General features: G+C 41.1%; 1 protein-coding gene across 1 annotated transcript in view; it reads left to right on the top strand.

Moving 5' to 3' along the window:
- Positions 1 to 20,354, top strand: part of LOC122789292 (elongation of very long chain fatty acids protein 6-like) — a 201,691-nt gene that overhangs the window by 34,993 nt on the left and 146,344 nt on the right. The window contains exon 2 of the mRNA XM_044056605.1: positions 4,193 to 4,324. Within this exon, the coding sequence (XP_043912540.1) occupies positions 4,193 to 4,324 (132 nt within the window). The remainder of the gene's footprint in view (positions 1 to 4,192; positions 4,325 to 20,354) is intronic.

Here is a 20,354-nt window from a genome sequence, read left to right as displayed (position 1 = left end):
CCTATCCAAAACTGTTTCTGCTGAACAGATTGCTACTGCAAATTCCATTCCCTCTGGCAAGGATGGAACAGCTTTTGACAAACTACGGTGGAAAGTGTACCCTTCTGCCAGTTTAACATTCAGAATTTTAAGCTGCCAGGCTCATATGTTAGTTTTTACTTATGACCTTTGAGAACATACAAAGGTTAACCAACATTATTCTGAAGTGAAACTGTTGTTGATTGTCTCCTTAGTATCTGCTTCTCATGTAATTAGACATGCTTTAAAGTATTCTTCTGATGCAGCTGATATTGCCTTCAGAGATGCTGCTACTAGGTCAATCGAGAAGATTTGCTTAGCTACCTTCTCAAAGCCTTCTTGAAGATGTTAAAACTGAGATCTTAAATTCTACCCTGGACAAGGATGTTTTGTTTATCTTTCTGCAGCTGAGGTGCTTAAGGGGTGTAATGAGAGGGGAAAGTTAATGCAAGGGGTGTCCCAGATCTTACAGTCTTCCATTTTAAGGTAAACAAAATGTTTCCGTATACCTCAGTCCCCTTTTTCAAAAAGTAATGTAAGTAGCAATGCTATTCCACATAGGATTTCAAAAAAGCAATAAGGATGCTCCAAAAAGAAGGGTGTAAAGCCTGTCAAACAAAGGACAGTCCATCAAGTCAAAATGACTACTTGCCTTTTCAGGCTCCCTTACCCTTCCATTGTGATAATAATTTCCTCTCTCTCTCTCTCTCTCTCTCTCTCTCTCTCTCTCTCTCTAAGTCTTCATCTTCCTTTCAGGGCCCCAAATTGCTTAACACAAATTTGTTCTAAAAGTAATTCAGCAGGGGTACACCTGGTAGCTGAGTCCCTCCCTCTTTTCCAGTGGATTCCTGTTTGCCCAGTAAACCAAGTCTTTCTGTTTTCTCCAGTTCTGCAACAAATGTTTTTGCTGGGTGTAATATAACCAGTATCTGCCTGCTAGATGGGCAAAATATTTATTCAATGATGTTTCCGGTTCCAAAGAGAGAAGAGGCTTGAAGGTCTATACTAGACCTCTCCTTTCTACATCTTTTTCCCAAGGTCCCAAATATCAAAATCTTATCCTTTCAGTCCCTGTTACTACTTGTCCCTTTACTAGCTTTCATGGCTTATCTAGATTTCAAAGATGTTTACCGTCACATTCCCACTGACAAATGGTTCAGATGTTTAAGATTTTCTGTACCTAAGATTTTTTGTATCTAACTTACATTATTAGTTCTATGTCTTACCCTTTTGATTGTCTTTCTCAAAATGTCTGGGTCCAGTAATTTCATATTGCAGACTTCACATTATTCACAATTTTCATATTTGCACGATTGTTTGTTTTTTTAGCTGTCAGAAGTCGTTAGTAAGTGTCCATAATCTTCTACTAGGTCTGAGTTTTCAAGTGAGCCCTTAGAAATATTCTTTTATCCTCTCTCAGAAATTCTTTCTCCGGAATGTCCATTAGATTCTACCCTGGGAATTGTTTTTATTCCTTTAGACGAAGTAGAGATGTTCCAGAAGTTCTTCCTGAGCCTTTCTCATCAATGGTAGGTATCTGCCAGGATAACTTCTCAGACTGCTGGGGTACATGGTGTCTACAGTCCCCATGATTCCCTTGGCCAGACTTCACATGAAAAGATTCAAGTCTAAATCAGGCCAGTCTGGACTAAGCATCTTTGCTGTTTGTCTTTTCAGATCCCTATTTTGGGGGTTGTAAGGAGAGAGGGAGATTCTGTGGTGGGTAGAACAGATCTCTTCTAATCCAGTTCTGCAGTTCTCCCTTTTGCCTTGTCTCCAATCTCACAGTATATGCTTCAGACTTTGGCTGGGTAGCAGTTTCCAACGGTATGAAAGTGCACGGTTTGTGGAACAAACTTAATAGAAGAAAGCACATAAATGTTAGAGTTGATGGCAGTAATAAATGCTTTGAAAGCCCTAAATCGTCTCTGGTCCCCAGGACCATTATAAGTTTTCAGACAACACCAAAAGGGTGTAGTACATAAACAAATGGGGTACTAGAGCTTATTCCATTGCAGACTTGTAGGATTAGCTTGGGAGGTAGCAACTCAGCTCTGTTTGACTTTTCTGACTTCATATATCCCACCAGAGTAAAACCTTGTAGCAGAGAAGGTAAGCAGGTCCAGGCAGACCCTCGTAAATGGAAGCTTCACCGTAGGTCTTCCAAGAATTGATCCACTGAGGGGAATACCTCAAGTATATCTGTTTGCCCCCTCTCAGAACTCCTGTTCCATGATTTCTTGCAAACAGGTTAGAAAGACAGATCTTATTCTCATGGTCATAAATGTTCCTGTATGCCTTTCTGCCCTTTCTACTGATTTTCCAGGGTCCTTCTATAGATTCCGAAGGACTCCTCAAAGATTGTGGTGGTGACTCCCTTTTAGCTCAGGCAACAGTGGTTCTGTCATTTTGAAAATAGCCAAAGGAAATTACCATAGGCTTCCTCACAGACTGGATTTACTTGCACAAAACAGGGCTTGTTTGATACGCTCCAACGTAGAAACTCTTTGGCTGCCTGAATGATAAAGTGTTGATGCCTTTTAGGCACTTTTTTTCCGAGAAAGTACTGCAGGTATTGAAAGAGGCTGAAAAATCTACTAGGAAGTTGTATATGTGTAAATTCAAAAAGATTTTCTGGCTGGTGCAATTCCAAGGACCATGACCCTTTTTAATGTCCAGCTGCCTCTGGTTCCTGAATGTTTATGTGAGGTATATTCTTCTGGCATTTCTTACTCTTCTATCAAGGTTCATTTGTTGCTATATCTGCTTATCTGCCCTGGGATCCCCTCCTTTCTCCCTATACCCAAGTTAAATAGTTTTTTTAAAGGGATTTTACATAGCCATCCACATAGAAAACATTTGGCATCTCCTGGGGATCTTGATTTTGTGCGTGAAAAGCCAACCCTTTTTCCATTTGTTCCATCTCATCAGACTGAACTGAGATTTTTAACATGGAAGACTGTTTTACCGATTTGCTCTGACTTCTGCTAGGACAGTATTTGAGTTATAAGCTCTTATGGTGAGTAAATCCTACTTCATTTTCCATGGGGACATGTTTTTTTTGGGAACATGTCATTCTTTTATGTCTAAAGTGGTTCTAGACTTTTTCAGACTGTATATTAATCCCCCTTTTCTTTTTTCCTAACCCCAAAAACAAAGAAGAATAAAAATTCATAATCTGGATGTCCGGATAATAAGCCACTTCTAGGCAGAGTTGTGACCCATTCCATTGGGGCATTGGCTTCTTTGATGCCTTTTTGGAAAGGGGTGGACTTGAAGTATTCTATAGGCAGGAACATGGTCCTCAGTACGTTCTTTTACAAAGCATTTCAAATTGGACTGCTTTTTCAGGTCCAGAATAGGCATTGATAGGACCATTCACTTCTGGACTTTTGATTTTTTTATTTTTCCTTTTACCCGCGGTTTGGTGGGCGTTCGAAAGACATGCGTAAATGGGCGTGCCTTCGCTGAAGGTTGAATGTCAAGCTGGCACCTCTGCATTCATGAAAATCTACTGCCAATCATTAGCGGACTGGAGTTCTGCTGTGGCGACCCCTAACTGGGAAAAGACGAAAGACAACAACAAGTCTGTAAACTATGGTAATCTACGCAAATAGTTTAGTTTCTAAACTATGGTAATCTACACAAATAGTTTAGTCTACTGCAATAGTTATGTAATTGACCATAGTACATATCAATAGATGTTCTAATCGATTACTGTTACAGTAGCTGTACCCTCCTTCTATCCCCTTTCTTTTGCCAAGGTGTAGATATGGATACCCATCTGTATATAATTACCCTTGTGTTATGCTTTCTAGCATTTTTCCTTTCAGGGCAACTACCTCCCATTTTGGAGAAAAAAACTCTAAAGACTTTTATGCTCTTACTGCCATTCTATATGGAGCTTATGTTGAGCTCTTGATATTTAGAGTGTGTGGGGATGCCCTTTAGCTTTTAAAAGCTGGCTGGTGCAGAGTGTAGGACCCAAATAGCTTAGGATGCTGCAACAGTGATTTATTTGAACTTCTTCTGTTATGGTAAGTTTACTTACACAACTGTACTTTTCCCTTATAACACTGTAAGACCATTTCATTATCATTTGTCTTGCAAAATTCAGCTGTTTAATCATTAAGGTTATCTGAGAAATTTCATTTGTAGTTTGTTTTATTCACAGGACTCGATGTTTTGCGTTCTCAGCCATCTATGTCATGTTGATCTTTGGTGGTCAGTATTTGATGAGAGAACGCACGAAATTTGAACTTCGGAAACCACTAATCCTGTGGTCTTTAACACTTGCTTTATTTAGGTAAGCCTCTCTTTCTGTTAAATGCATGATTTATGAGCATCACATCGCATATAAACTGCTAAGTATGCATCTAAAATAGCAGTGATTTAACTTTATAACAGTTTAAGTACATTTCACTGTTTACACTGTATTCCTTAGGTTTTTCAGGCAGTTGCTTATGTTGTGTGATGAATGATATGAGTACATAGGACATCAGTCTGCTGGAAGAGCTGATATTTTCCAAGTGGTAGACCTTGCTGTATTTAGGCTAGTTGAACAAGCAACTGACACTGACCTCCACAACCAAATATAAATGAATAAATGAAGTTTGAGTATGAACACAAACTTAATTCCTACTTATTTGAAGGTGTTAGGTTTGTAATCATTTTGCCTGTTTGCTGTATTTGATGTAACACTGGCGTAGAATAGCTTTATGTAGTTAAGTAACTGCGGTGGTTAGTCTTTTAAAAGAGAATATTTTGGACATAATCTTGCATTTAAAACTCAAAGGTGTTTTATTGACTTTTTGAGAGAGTGTTTGGTCTCTCTTATCCACTGACAATGCTGGCCAGTCTTGTTTTGTCAATATAAATAAATCAGTTTGCAATCTGGTTGCTGTGCTGCAGAGTAAAGTCCCTGAAAGCCTTTGAGTCAAGCTGATTCCATTAGCTAAGTAGTATGCAATATATTCTTTGACTTATTGTGTGATGTTCGATATTTCATTTCTATAAGGTAGATGGTGACTGCCTGACTCTATTAGCACCCAAGTCATTACATATAGGTAATGCATTTCTCTTCCTTCCAGCACTTTAAAAAAAAACATAAAACAATTGCAAGACTAGAGCTTTGTTTTTTTTAAAATTGTCATTTTTTAGTACCATCCATTACCGATACTTTCATCTTATTTATGCAGATTCTAGACATGTAGTCCACGTCACCACTGTGTTCACTTTTCTGCATCAACAAAGATGAAGCATTTGGTAAAATTTTCCTAATTAAAAACTTGAATAAAACTAGATCTGACCAAGACATTTTTTTAGAAGGGTTGCACAGAATTGGTCTGAGAAGTGTGTCTGTGAGAAATGCTAGTAGGAAAATAAGGGAATATGTAAATTCTTATTTGATAGAGCACACGTGAAGGAGGAACAATATTCAAATATTCTCTGTTTCTGCTCCAACTCCTCACTTTTGCTCTGGCCTACCTGGGGACAGCTTGATAGTTCTGCCTGTGTAGACTGAACCTGTGAGTTCTGCCTGTGTAGACTGAACCTGTTTTGCCAAGACCTTTAGTAATACTGCTGCAGAATCCTGATTCAGTAGATCACTACCAGATTGTCCACTAGCCCAGAAATGTATCTTACGTAAGTCCACTTCTTGCAGATGCTAGGAATGGACACACATCAGTTAGTGTTCCAACTATGCCAAGTTCTTTCACAATTGACTTTTGCATGCTATTTGCATATTTAACAGATGCCATCATCTGCAGCAGGCTTTGGCCTTTTTTTTTAAGTGTTTTAATCCCTTTGCTTGCTGACCATCAAGCTTCTCCCAATGGACTCTACTGGGAAATTACCTAGTACAGTTTGGAGGATACTTCATACATGCAGGCATGAATTATTAATGATGGTGTTTACTCTCTCCTGTGTCTTGGCAATGAGTGTTTTGTATGGCCAAACTGCTGTATCCTGGCTAGGGGGAGACTCCACCCTCATCACCATTGGAACTGACAACACCCCCCCACCCCATGAGTGCATTGGGCTTTACAGTCTGCCTGAGAAAGAGACACTGCACCACCAATCCTTCTGTGAGGGATTGTGACTGTATGCATCCTGGTTCATCCCATTTCCATCCATAGATGAACATGCCTTTCCTACCCTGACAGTTCCATCAGTGCCTCAGCTACTACTTATATTCTGGTCACCTGGACTGTAGTTCACTTCGTTCTACTATACCACTGGGGTTGGCTGAAGCAGGCTTTGTTTCATCAGGAGTCAATGACCACACCCATTGTGTTGCACCCCGGAAACAACTACTGTGCCCCTTCACACATGTTTTATCAGTTCATTCTGCATAACTATGATGATGGTGCAGTAGCTGTCATCACCCTTTCCAGTTATTTGCCAGACACTATCTTCAGAAGCCCTACAGGATGCTTTGGGTGCCTAGCTGATATCAGTCTCTGATTGGTTTACTTCATTTTCCAGTCTTTGTTGGTCCTTTTCCTCCACCTGTGCAGTGTGTACTGAGGCAGATTTAATTCTATCCATCCAACACATGTGCAGTGGTATGGGGTCAGGCAAAGTTCCATTTCAGCTAAATATGCTGTCCCATAACACACACACACACACACACACACACACACACACACACACACACACACACACACACTGGTTTCAGTTGTTTTACAGAGAATTCAAGAGCAGCCTTCTCATTCCAAATATCTTCATCAGCACAGTTTCAGCTAGGAGATCAGAATTCACACCATTTTGTCTTTCGCTGTCATCTGAGGAAAAATGGTTACAGGCAGTAAAGCCTCAAGCACCATTTATTTTCTGTAGGGGACAGCAGAAACGTGCTAGATGGAACACCCAAGATGGTGCCAAATACTTCATTGATTACTGGAAAATCGCAGTTTTGGCAATATTCTTCTATATTTCCAAGATAAAAAACAGTTGTCCCAGAACTACCATGTCAAGTGGAGAATGCAATTGTATGATTTCAGTAGGACCAGTGATACCTCCCAAACAATGGGGTCTGACTTTGATTCAGTGAAGTTATTGCATGCATTCTTTCCAAATATTGTGACCTTAGAGGTGATTGTATTTCATTGGGGTTTGGCGGTTTCTTATCTTATGTTTGATAGGATAAGGAGCTGGGGACCACTCCCCCAAAATTAAAAATAAATAAATAAAAATAAATAAATAAATATATATATATATATATATATATATATATATATATATATATATATATATATAATGACTTTGCTAGTCTATGAATATGTCAGTATCATTTTAGACATTCAGCCTTGTAGTTTTAGGATTTGCATCCTAGGTTCGTAAGTATGTACTAGGCAATCAGTCTGCAGACCACTGAAAGCCTAACTAACCAATAATCCATATGCAAATGTTCCCTGTAGCCTAAAACAGGGCAATAGAAGGTATACCAGGGAAGAATTTGAGGCAACCCATCCAGTTATTTAGGTTTATCTTGAAGACAGCAAGGGTGCTACTCTGCTTGACGTACTGGAGGTTTGTTTTTGAGTTTGGGGATACACTAGAATATGAATTTATCTCGCTGATGTGTCTTGTTTATTTGTTGATTATAGGTTTATTTTCTTTAATCTGGTATTTGAGGAACCATTTGCTCTGTGAAAGAATAGAAGTCAGAGGATAGGACCTTGAATATCTAGAAAGGCTGCATATATATATCTCCATGGAGGAGTTTATAAGAAACTGACAATACACAAACTGCTACCAGTTTGTCTTGATAACTAATATTTTTTGGCCACTTTTCCTTTTAGTCAGGAACCTCTGAGGTCTCAAGCTGAGTGATATGTTTATACAAATATATGCCAATAGGGACACTATTTAATAAGGAGTCTGGTGAGAAACTATATCTGGAGAGCAGCAACATGAGACATGTTGTTGTTGTTTTTCTTTCGGCTTTTCCTGGTTAGGAGTCGCCACAGCAGAACTCCGATCTGCTAATGATTGGCAGCCAATTTTTACGGTGCCGAGGTGCCAGCCCGACGCCCAACCTTCAACGAAGGCACGCCCATTCATGCATGTCTTTTGAACACCACTTGACCGCGGGGAGAACATGCAGACTCCACACACAAGGTGCTCCAGCCGAGAATCGAACGGGAGAACCTCTTGCTGTGAGGCGACAACGCTACCGTTGCACCATTGCTTCCAGTCATTTTATTCAGTCTCACAAGTATTTGCAAAAGGTCTACAAAACATATCTACAAGATTTTAACAGGTAGGACACCCACCATCCCTCATCTCTTCTGGCTTCAGCCCTTCAGGATACCATTTACCTTTGTTATTCCCCAAGACTGCTTCCAGTGGTCAGAAATATATTTCCTTGAGGAAGTTGTCCTGATACATTACTATTAAGCAGGCATTCTCACTTAATTACTAACGGAATAACTTGCCTGCCTGTTTCATGTTCTTTTCTGTACTCATTGGCATGTTTCTTTGGCTCAACAGCAGTGACATCCTCTGACTTGGCCTCTGGTTCAATCTTTATATGTTACATGCTCCATCCCCCCACCTGCCCCTGCACAGAACCACCAGTTCTAATCCTAATGGACAGATGGTACTCCTAAGACAGCACATCTACATTTAAAAAACCTTAAAATTAAAGTTACAGGTTTAAACCTCATTGTGACAGCTTTGGATTTCTCTCTCTTTGAAGAGCCACTGGAAAGTGTCATGGTCAGTTAGCAAAGCAATCTCACTAACAGGTAATACTTCAGGGTGGCAGAAGACCATTTAATTATAAACTGCTATTATGAATGCTGAACACAATTTCTTAACATTGCTGAGTTTTCTGCTCATGTAGCCAATGGGATGTTCATACCCTCTGATAACCAGAAACAAAAATGCACCTATGACTACATCAGAAGAATTCACATCATTTCCCACTGTTATTAAGCTAAAGTTACTAATTGTTGCAAATTATTTCTGTAGGCTACACACTTCTGTAAAAAAAAAACTCTTGTTTTCCGCCTTACTGAACTAGAGGGGCTTTGTTTTAGTTCCTGTTACTGATCCATTGCCTTATTAGGAAGGAGGGAAGTTTCTTTGCTTACCAGTGGGAGTGGGAAGCACTGTGGTGAAGTTTCAGCCAGAAACTAGTAGTCCATTGATCATTTTGGGCTAATTTTCTCCTTTCAGCCCCTGCTATAAAACAACCAACTCAGCACAGATCCTCGTGGTTTCCTGTTACTGATCCATTGCCTTATTAGGAAGGACAGAGAGCTAAAGAGTGACTTTCTACCAGATATAAGAAAAGTATTTTTGTGGCTTTCCCACTGTTATTAAGCTAGCGACTGCATTTTAGCCATTTTACTGCTACTTTAAATTGATTTCTGCATTTTACACTGTTTATTGCTTTAATTTGCTAATTGTGCAAATTGTTTTCTGTAGGCTACACTAAAGTCGCTTCTTGCTTGATTTACACAGCATTTATAGCATTTTTTGTCTGTTTCTTTTCCTTGTCAAAAATCTCTTGTAAAAAATCTCTTGTTTCCGCCTTGCTGGAACTAGAGTAGTCCCAGTTTTCAGAGTTGCTGATGTTACCCCTTTGTTGTTTTTAGTTCCTGTTATGATCCATTTACCTTATTAGGAAGGGAAGTTTCTTTTAACCTGGTGGGAATTGGGGAAGCACTGGAAACCAGCAGCCTTTTGTCGATTTTAGTGGTTTTCAGCCAGAAACTAGTAGTCCATTGGTGGATTTTGGGCCAATTCCTGGCTCCCTTAGCTCCCTGCTATAAAACCGGCTAAGCGGCACACACAAATAAGGCTCCTGAGAGCACCCCAGCACTAACAGGTCACACCTCTGCGCTCTGGGCCCCAAAAACAAAATCAACACTTAAGAAAGAGGGGGGTCCATATATATAAAGGACACCCACCACACCTCAAGTGGCAACGACGATGCATCGTGGAGACCATCCAGGTGCACTAACTACAGGCAAGACTGCTCTCAATTTGTAGCATGTTACAGGCCACTTTCCTCAAACTCAGGAACCTCACAACCTCACATGGCCTTCCATTGAGGGGATAAATGGATAAATGGACACCATCATACTAGGTGACTCTGGGAATCATCTCTAATATAGACTAGGAACACTACTCAAGCCCCCGAACACTCTAACCCAAAGATTCCGAGTCTATAAACCAAATGCCATGGGAATGGAACAGCTAGTCACCCACAAGAGGGAGAGACATAACATACTTGATCTCATCATCATATGGGATCAAATGTTCAACACCGGAACCCGGGAAGATACCGGTGATCAGATCATAAACTTGTCTCGCTGAGTCTCATCCCACTTCTACCTGAAACAAAAAATGCACAGTGAAAAAACTCTCGGTGTCGATTTCACACTTCTAAAACTCTACACTTCTTTAAGCCCCTGAGCCAGTGGTAAACATTACTCAAACCGGGCTGAATCATTTACAAATGCCTCTACTAGCACCTACAGGACTGCATGGACCAAAATCCCAAACAAAACTAAAACTCTCTGTAATCCCAAACAAAACTAAAGGGTGGACCCCAGCCTACAAACAAGCCTCACAACAAAAGGAGTGCCACTAGGAGAAGCTCTACAACAAGGGAGAAGCACACCTTTGACTATTAGGCAAAAACTAAGAGCTCTCAAGCTAAGAGCTCTCTTAAATTTTGAGAGAAAAATCACTCTCATAAAAAAAGACCAAGATAAGGCCTTCTTTAGCTATATAAACAGAAACTCCAGGAGGAAACCCTTATATGCTCAGAATTAGTTCAAAAAAATGAAATTACTGAACCTACACACATTGCCAACATACTGGCTGGATGATTGAGTAAACTCTCCCTCCCCAAAAGGCCAAATATCTGGCTGAGAGGATTGTAGCCCCCTCAAACATCCTCCCAACCCAGGTGAGAACTGCCCCTCACTATATAAAACACAGCATCCATGGGACCGATGGTGTCCTGTCATGCGTTTCACTTAACCTCAACGAGGAATTAAACCCACAGTTAGGCTACAGCTGTTTAATCTAGCCCACCTCAGGATACCTCACCCAAGGAGGGAAAAACATGCACTGTGGTCCCACTTCATATGTGCCTCCACAGACCCTGAAATTATCGCCCCATTAGCTTGATAAGCCTTATATGCAAGTGAGTGGAGAGATCGTAATGGAACTCATAACAAAGACATAGGGAACTATCAGACTTTGATCCAACCTAGTTTATTTTGGAAAAGTCAAATCTCGTTTCCTAAACTTGGTCAATTTTTTCATCCAGTTCACCAAGGCCATTGATGAGGGTGCAGTCCATCTGAAATACCCTAATTGGCAAAGGCCTTCTCTCGACACAATAATTCCCCCACTCAGGTATCATCGAAAACTCATCATCTTGAATGACCTTGAGCACAATACAAGATGGCGTAAACTGGCTAAGGACAGAAACCCATGGGTCAGAGTTGCTGGAGCCATGTCAGACCAAGCCTGTCAAGCAAGTGGTGTCCTACAGGGTCAGTCCTGGGTCCACTCTTGTTCGGGTACTACTTTTCTGTCTCAAACACAGAGGTTATGTTGACAAAGGGCTGACATGACTGCAAACTGGGCGCTTTATAGTCGAAACTGATCTGGATACAGACCATGCCAGAAGGGCCTCAACAGAAACAGCAGACTGGTGCCAGAGCCATACCTGCCAGATAAACGGCAAAAATGCATAGTCATATTCTTCGGAAAAATAAGGTTACTTCCTAGCTACCATAGGTGGCAATCCACTGAGCACGCCAAAAGTCATCAGGATCTGGGACCCAGGTTGACAGTAGCCTAGCTAGTACATTCATGTTGCTAAAGTAGTTAGGAAACCTTTAGGATCGCCCACCTGATCACCCAGCGATTCATCTAGGATCACATCAGGTCATCGCCCCTGTACTCATCAAGGAAAACATCATGATTGAGCACACCCCTGCTCAGAATTCATCCCTAGATCAATCTGCTGCAGCTTGAAAGGCCCCAAGACACCTCACCAAAAGTGATAAAGGACCTCAAAATATGTCTTCAATATGTCTCTCGAAAGAACTCCAGCTCTATTCAGTCTCCCCAAAAGTGCCTCACCGTGAGGATAAAGGGACATATAAAATATAGTCAGACCCAGATGACTGAAATATGCTTCTTCACCTCAAAAATCTAGATCCCCAGAACCACAAGACCGGAGACTTAAACCTCGACATGGTTATAACATGAACGCGGTTGAGGACAGATTCATCACCCAGAGACTCCTATGCTGTGGAACAAATCCGTACATCACCAAGATACCGCTGGCCTTGTTCAAGAGGAATCTGGCCAATGGATGGGATCAGAGGAATATACCTTGTGGGATGGAGGAAGTGTCACTGCTTGACAGAGTGCACAGCAAAATGATAGGACAGAGGGTTATTCAAATCCAAAGGGGTGGCGAAACATAACTATGGGCTAGGCTTGTAAATGCCCTTAAGCAGATAGCCTAGTATGAACTGCAACACCTATGAACCTAATTAGTTTTTATTCAGAGACTAAACCTATAAGACCTGACTGAAAAAAATCTGGAATTACTGACATTTGTTCCACACAGCATATACTTACCATTGCACAAAGACCTTTTCTGCTGCCGATGCTCACTTATCTTTCAAGGGAGCCTTAGCCTTGGTCACGTCAGTCAGGAATGCAAACAATGGCACCAATTCAGAAATACACTCAGTAATAGTAAGCCAGGCCTAGTAAAGTCTTAACGCTTTTCTTAGTGGTTGGAATGGGTCAATTTTGCATGGCTTCAACATTTTCAGCCCACTGTTTCATTATCTCTTGGCCTATTACATACCCTAAACAGCAGGCTTCTCTACCAGGTCTAATCTGTTCCTAGCAATGTTAGCAGCAAATCCAGCTTGACAGAGGAAATTTAAAATGGGTGGACTTTAGGGAGAAGTTTTTCATAATTCTCAAAATATTACCATATCATCCAAGTAGGTTGCTGCACATACTGTATGGGGACTAAGAATTCCATTCATCAGCCTCAAGAATGCTGTAGCATATTATTATCAAATGGGGGGATTCAAAGAATGGAAAAAGTAGACCAAAAGATTTACAATGGGTATGTTATGATAGTAGTATAGGGGAATTAAGACTAGATCTAGTGGAGATGCCTTTGGAGATGGAAGGCTTTCTTAACTACTGCAGAGACATGATGATGAAAAACTAAAGAATTATCAAAAAGAGCACCCAGATCTCCTACAACAGTGTCTGATTGGAGGGCTGTTGTCAACTATATGACATTGGAAGAAGTTTTGATTACCAAAATTAGCTGTACTACAGTTTTTCACACTTAATTTAAGACCATTGTCCTTGTTCCATTTGTTAACATGGTCTACCCTATGTTGGAGCAGTTGTGAGTCAGAAGAAGACAAAGTAACAACTTACAATTTACATTCATCTGTTGGCTCATATAACTATTTGCCAGAAACGTTGGCCTAAACGTCTAAGAAATATATGCTGAATAGCAGAGGGACTAGCACTGTGCCCTGTGATACTCAATTGGTAACTTTTTTTGCTTTCAGGAGTGTCACCTGCATCTATAACCACATGGTTTCTGTCAGTGTCCAGGGTTAACAGATTATCAATATCCAGATTAATGAGGTATGAGATGATACCTGAGATAGTACATTCCATAACTTTACATATGAGAATAGTGAAACTAATGAGCGTGTAGTTACTGGGGTCTTTTGCTGGGCTACCTTATCCAATGGCATTACAATGGCTGTTTTTCAGGCTTTAGTAATGTAACCAGTGGAGATGCTTAATAAGGTTAAATAAGGGGCTCAATTAGGACATATTTGGTACTGATAATCTGGCACCTGGTAATGTTATCTGGGCCCATTGGTGAGGTGGTGTTAACTTTTGAGAGGTGACAGGACTTACTCTATAGTAATTACATGAGATGGCTGTGAATGTGGAATGTGTGGAATAATGGTTAACTGTGGGTGGAGTAAAATTTTGCACTAATCTGTTAGCTAGGATATTAGATATTTTTTTGGGGTCAGAGTGGGCAGTATTATTGTGGACTGTCTTCCCATAACCAACCTTGACCTTTAGCAAAACCATGCATGGCACCATAGCTAACCCTGTAGTTGATACCTTGTGTAGTGTATCCTATTCAGACTACACCAAAGCAGGCCATATAGCTGTTACCATCTCTACTGGATGCTATTAAGATGCTTATGAGAGTTAATTGGGCCCATCTTTTTACAGCACTTCTTAACTCTGTAGAAGACTGAGTATTTACATTAATTTAAAGAAGTATTCTCTTGCAGGAAATCTTACATTAGTACCTCTGTCATAAAGACAGCAACCCCTAAGAAGCAGTTCATGCTTTAGTTGTTTATTCCCCAGAATAAGAATAATTCTGGCAAAGAAGGTAGTGAACTGCTACACTCATGGTCTATTTTTAGTGCAGAAGACTTGGCATAATGACTGAGGCTTCAGACCAATCTCTGAACCATAAGTTCACTGACCATCCATCCATTCCCAACCCATTTTTCCCATTTGTCCACATGGGGTCATGGTGTCACTTCAACAGTGACAGTCATCTATAGCCAATGTTCAAATCGACAGATGGTTAGCCATGCCTTGTTTTGTTCTTCCATACCATGCATATATGCACTCACATTATGGCCAATTTAGAGTGTCCAATCCACATAACCTAGTCACTGGGGATGCACAAGCCAGTACATTTCTTCGTGCCAGTCCCAAGCCTGGATAAATGGGGAGGGTTACGTCAGGAAGGGCATCCGGTGTAAAACCTCTGCCATATGACACATGCGGACAACAATACAGATTTCCATACCAGATTGGTCGAGGCCCAGGTTAACAATGACCACCACCAGTACTGTTAGCCAACAGGGTGCTGGTGGAAATTGGTTTACTGTTGGCCGAATGAGAAGAAAAGGGGGAAGGCATGCCTGAAGGCAGGAAGAGAGGAGGAAGGTTAGGAGTGTAGTAGCGAGGGTAGGAAGTTTGAATGTTGGCATTATGACTGGTATAGGGAGAGAGCTAGCTGATATAATGGAGAGAAGGAAGGTTTATATATTGTGCATGCAAAAGACCAGATGGAAGGGGAGTAAGGCCAGGTGTATAGGAGGTGGGTTCAAATTGTTATATCATGGTGTGGATGGCAGGATTATTGGGGTAGGGGTTATCCTGAAGGAACAGTATGCCAAAAGTGTTTTGGAGGTGAAAAGAGTTTGGATAGTGATGTTTATGAAGCTGGAAATTGATGGTGTAATGATGAATGTTAGTGCATACACACCGGAAGTTGGGTGTGCGATGGATGAGAAAGAAAAATTTTGGAATGAGTTGGATGAAGTGGTGGTGAGTGTACCCAAGGGTGAGAGACTGGTGATTGGAGCGGATTTCAATGGGCATGTTGGCGAAGGGAACAGAGGGGATGAGGAAGTGATGGGTAGGTATGGTGTTAGAGAGGAATGCAGAAGGTCAGATGATAGCGGATTTTGCGAAAAGGATGGACATGGGTTTGGTGAATACAAATTTTAAGAAGAGGGAGGAGCATAGTGTGATGTACAAGAGTGGAGGAAGATGCACACAGGTGGATTATATCCTATGCAGGAGGGCCATTCTGAAGGCGATTGGAGACTGTAAAGTGGTGACAGGGAAAGTGTTGTTAGGCAGCATAGAATGGTGGTCTGTTGGATGAGGGTATGCAAGAGGAGGAGGAGTGCAAGAGCAGTGCCAAGGATTAAATGGTGGAAGTTAAAGCGTGATTGTGAGGTGGAGTTCAGGGAAGAGTTAACATGGGCACCGGGGGGGGGCAATGAAGAGTTACCGAATAGCAGGGGAGCTACAGCAGAGCTGGTAAGGGAGACAGCTATAAAGGTGCTTCATGTGACATCTGGACAGAGGAAGGAGACCTGGTGGTGGAATGAGGAAGTACAGGAGAGTATACAGAGGAAGAGAATGGTGAAGAAGTGGGATTGTCAGAGAGATTAAGAAAGTAGACAGGAGTATAAGGAGATGAGGTGCATGGCAAAAAGAAAGGTGGCTAAGGATAAGGCATATGGAGAGTTGTGTGAAAGTTTGGACACTAAAGAAGGAGAAAAGGAACTGTACCAACTGGCTACACAGAGGGACTGAGATGATGTGCAGTAAGTAAGGGTGATAAAGGATAGTGAGGGAAACGTACTCAAGCGAGGAGTGTGTGTTGAGCAGATGGAAAGAGTACTTTGAGGGGCTGATGAAAAGAGTACTTTGAGGGTTTGAGGAATGCAGAGAATGAGGGAGAGAGAAGGTTGGATGATGTAGGAATAGTGAATCAGGAAGTGAAACAGATAAGCAAGGAGGAAGTAAGGACAGCTATGAAGAGAATGAAGAATGGAAAGGCTGTTGGCCCAGATGACATACCAGTGAAAGCATGGAGGTGCTTAGGAGAAGTGGCAGTGGAGTTTTTAACCAGCTTGTTTAATGAAATCTTGGAAGGTCAGATGATGCCTGAGGAGTGGAGAAGAAGTGTTTTGGTACCTATCTTTAAGAATTAAGGGTGATGTGCAGAGCTGTAGTAACTACAGAGGGATAAAATTGATCAGTCACAGCTTGAAGTTATGGGAAAGAGTAGTGGAAGCTAGGTTAAGAAAGGAGGTGATTAGTGATCAGCGGTATGCTTTCATGCCAGGAAGGAGCACTACAGATGTGATGTTTGCTCTGAGAGTGTTGATGGAGAAATATAGAGAAGGTCAGAAGGAGATGCATTGTGTCTTTGTGGATTTAGAGAAAGCATATGACAGGGTGCCTAAAGAGGAGCTGTGGTGTTGTATGTATGAGGAAGTCTAGAGTGTCAGAGAAGTAAGTAAGAGTGGTACAGGATGTGTACGAGGGTAGTGTGACAGTGGTGAGGTCTGCGGTAGGAGTAACGGATGCTTTTAAAGTGGAGGTGGATTTACATCAAGGATCAACTCTGAGCCCTTTCTTATTTGCAGTGGTGATGGACAGGTTGACAGACTAGATCAGACAGGAGGCCCCGTGGACTTATGATGTTTGCAGATAACATTGTGATCTGTAGTGAGAGTAGGGACCAGGTTGAGGAGACCCTGGAGAGGTGGAGATATGCTCTAGAAAGGAGAGGAGTGAAGGTCAGCAGGACTCAGACAGAATATGTGTGTGTGTGAATGGGAGGGAGGATAGAGGAATGGTGAGGATACAAGGAGTAGAGGTGGCGAAGATGGATCAGTTTAAGTACTTGGGATCAACAGTTTAGAGTAATGGTGAGTGTGGAAGAGAGGTGAAGAAGAAAGTACAGGCAGGGTGGAATGCGTGGAGAAGTGTCAGGAGTGATTTGTGCAGAATGGTACCAGTAAGAGTGAAAGGGAAGGTCTAAAAGAGGGTAGTGGGACCAGCTGTCTTGTATGGGTTGGAGATGGTGGCATTGACAAAAAGGCAAGAGTCAGAGCTGGACATGGCGGAGTTAAAGATGTTAAGATTTGCACTGGGTGTGACGAGGATGGACAGGATTAGGAATCAGCATATTGGAGGGTCCGCTCAGGTTGGACGGTTTGGAGACAAAGCCAGAGAGGTGATATTGCGTTGGTTTGAACATGTGCTGAGGAGGGATGCTGGGTATATTGGGAAAAGGATGCTAAGGATGGAGCTGCCAGGTAAGAGGAAATGAGGAAGGCCTAAGATAAGGTTTATGGATGTGGTGAGAGAGGACATGCAGGTAGGTAGTGTGACAGAGCAAGTTGCAGAGGACAGGAAGAAATGGAAATAGATGATCCACTGTGGTGATCCCTAATGGGAACAGCCGAAAGAGAGGTGCCCAATCCACATACAGCGTATCTCTGGAATATGTGAGAAAACCCACACTAAACCGAGGAAGACATGCAGACTCCACAGAGAAGGCACCCTAGCTGAGAATCAAACCAGAGAACCTCTTTCTGTGAGTTGACAACACTGCCTATTCCACCACCTTGCTGCCCCATGTTCACTTATGTGCTTGAAATTAATTTGTTCCCATAGAGTAATATCAGAGGTTCTTTTCTGTAAGACTGTATGAGCTTTGACTCCCCGCTGTCAGTCATGTGGCCTGCTTTTTCCATTCTTTGAATCCCCCCAGTTGATAGTAGTAGTTCTTATGTTGCTGCCCACAGAATGTGGGTTTAAAGTTAACCACAAAAAGAAGGTAACATTATGCTATACCATTTTCTTGACACACTTAAGCCATTGATGCTTGACCATGTTTTCCATTTCGAGTAGTTTTTTGAGTATGTTTTTCATTCACTAACTATTCAGAAGTTTCTTTTTTATGTGAGGAAATTGAGTTATTTTGCAGGAGAGGCACTTGGAATTACATTAATTTTCCACTGAAGCCTGTACATAATTGTGTTTGTCACAGACAAATGGCACCTAAAGATTCATTCAAAGTGTTTTTTTTTTAGGTCTGCATACCTATCAGCAGTTAGTGTATTTAAATAAATAAAATTTAAAAGTTGGGGAAAAAAGCAGCTAAAGAAGAAGATTAATGTAGAAGTGTGTATTTTGGAATTGGAATAACAAGCCTTGACTTTGGTGAGTGCTTACTTCATCTGCCAAGGAGTGGGGTGGACCATCTCCAGGAAAAAGAACATCCTAATGGCTATTGGGAAGATATATGTCCTTTGATAATATCTGTCTTGATAGGGAGAAGAATGGGCACAGTGCATAGTGGAGGTCAAGTGGTTAGTAGGTACAGAAACTTGGTAAACTTAAAAAAAAAAAAAAAAAACATGATTTGTCCTTTGATATGATAATGTAGTATCCAGTGCTTTTCATTGGGAAGAAAAAGGCCAAGGTCCTCTTCGCAATGAAGTCTTTCACACCTTTGCCTGTTAAAAGAAATGGGTACTTTTAAAGATTTTACTTCATCTGAACTGATTCAGGTTTCTTCAAACAGGAAAAAAAAAGTAATATTCCTACAGATTATAAAATTATAGCATAATATATTTACCCTGCTTTCACCAGCTAGACCTTTGTGATGTAGTCACCAATGCAGCTCCTTTGTCTGATTTTGTATTACTACCATTCAGAGACAAGTATGTAGCAGTAGTGGTGGTGATGGTACAAGTGTTTACAATATATACCAAATGATGCACAAATCAGTATTGCAGTAGCCATCTTACAAAAATAAATAAATAACTGCCACCTACAACCTTAAATCACAAATCTCTTGCAACTTCTCTTTTCTCACAACCACCTACACTCCACCCAGCACAGCTTCTCTGTAATAGTTCCACAAACATGAGAGTCACTGCCACACTCGTGAAATCCATCATTGCCTTCCACATGTTTAGCCACAACCTTAAATTTTCTTACAACCATGGTGTCACATGACAACATAACAGCATCTCACCACCCGCATTCACTTCGAAAATACGTTACATAAAACAAGTCAGTGGTACACATAATAACCTATCTTCATCATTGTTAATCATCTCTCACATAAACTTAACACAATCTTTAAAAAAAAAATCTCTCTATCCTTTTCTAAACTTTTATCTCCCCTGTACCCCCTTCATCTAACATAAAACCATTTCAACTCCTCTGACTCTACTTCACTTCGTCAAATACTGTTTTCATTGGCCCTCTCCACACCTCATAACTTTCCCAAACTTTTCTTCTTTCACTATTGCGATACCTGTAATATCTGTACCCAGCCATGATGAGCCTGAAGATGGTACATGTTAATCAGTAATCTATCTTGATTAAATAAAAACAGGAGAAATGACATCTCCCCATTCATACCCACTTTGTTCTGGAATGCTTTGGCATTTATTGCCTCTGCTGTGAGACCACGGTTGTGTGAGCTATTTGTTTTCATCTTTTAGGATGTTTCTCATCTGTCTATTTGTGCAACTGTGACATTAATGTTTATATAAGTTAGGTGGGATGAATGTGTGTAGGGGCGTGGCTTACATGGTGCTGGGTTGCAAAACACTTCATAACTTATCAGATTTGCCACTTCAGCTGCTTTTGATTTTCAACAAATTTGATTAATTTAGTTTGCTGTCTGAGGGATGAGGAGGATAGGGACTCTTACTACAACCATTACAGTAGACTTTATAGACGCCCATGTCCCATACTGTAGCTGATTTCCTGATGAAGGCTTGTTGAAGCACCTATAATGGCCACCCAAGCTTTCATGTGCCACAGCTTCAGCTTCCTGCAAACAGAGAAGGAAATCTCTTTCCTTTTTGTCTTTGTGTGGAGAAGAATATTACATATGAATGAATAGAACCCTCTTTGTTTATGAATAG

Source organism: Protopterus annectens, chromosome 14.part0, assembly GCF_019279795.1.
Source record: "Protopterus annectens isolate FY-2018-M chromosome 14.part0, PAN1.0, whole genome shotgun sequence".
Taxonomy (NCBI): domain Eukaryota; kingdom Metazoa; phylum Chordata; order Ceratodontiformes; family Protopteridae; genus Protopterus; species Protopterus annectens.
The sequence above is the reverse complement of the archived record's forward strand: the minus strand, read 5'-3'. Positions and strand labels throughout refer to the sequence as shown.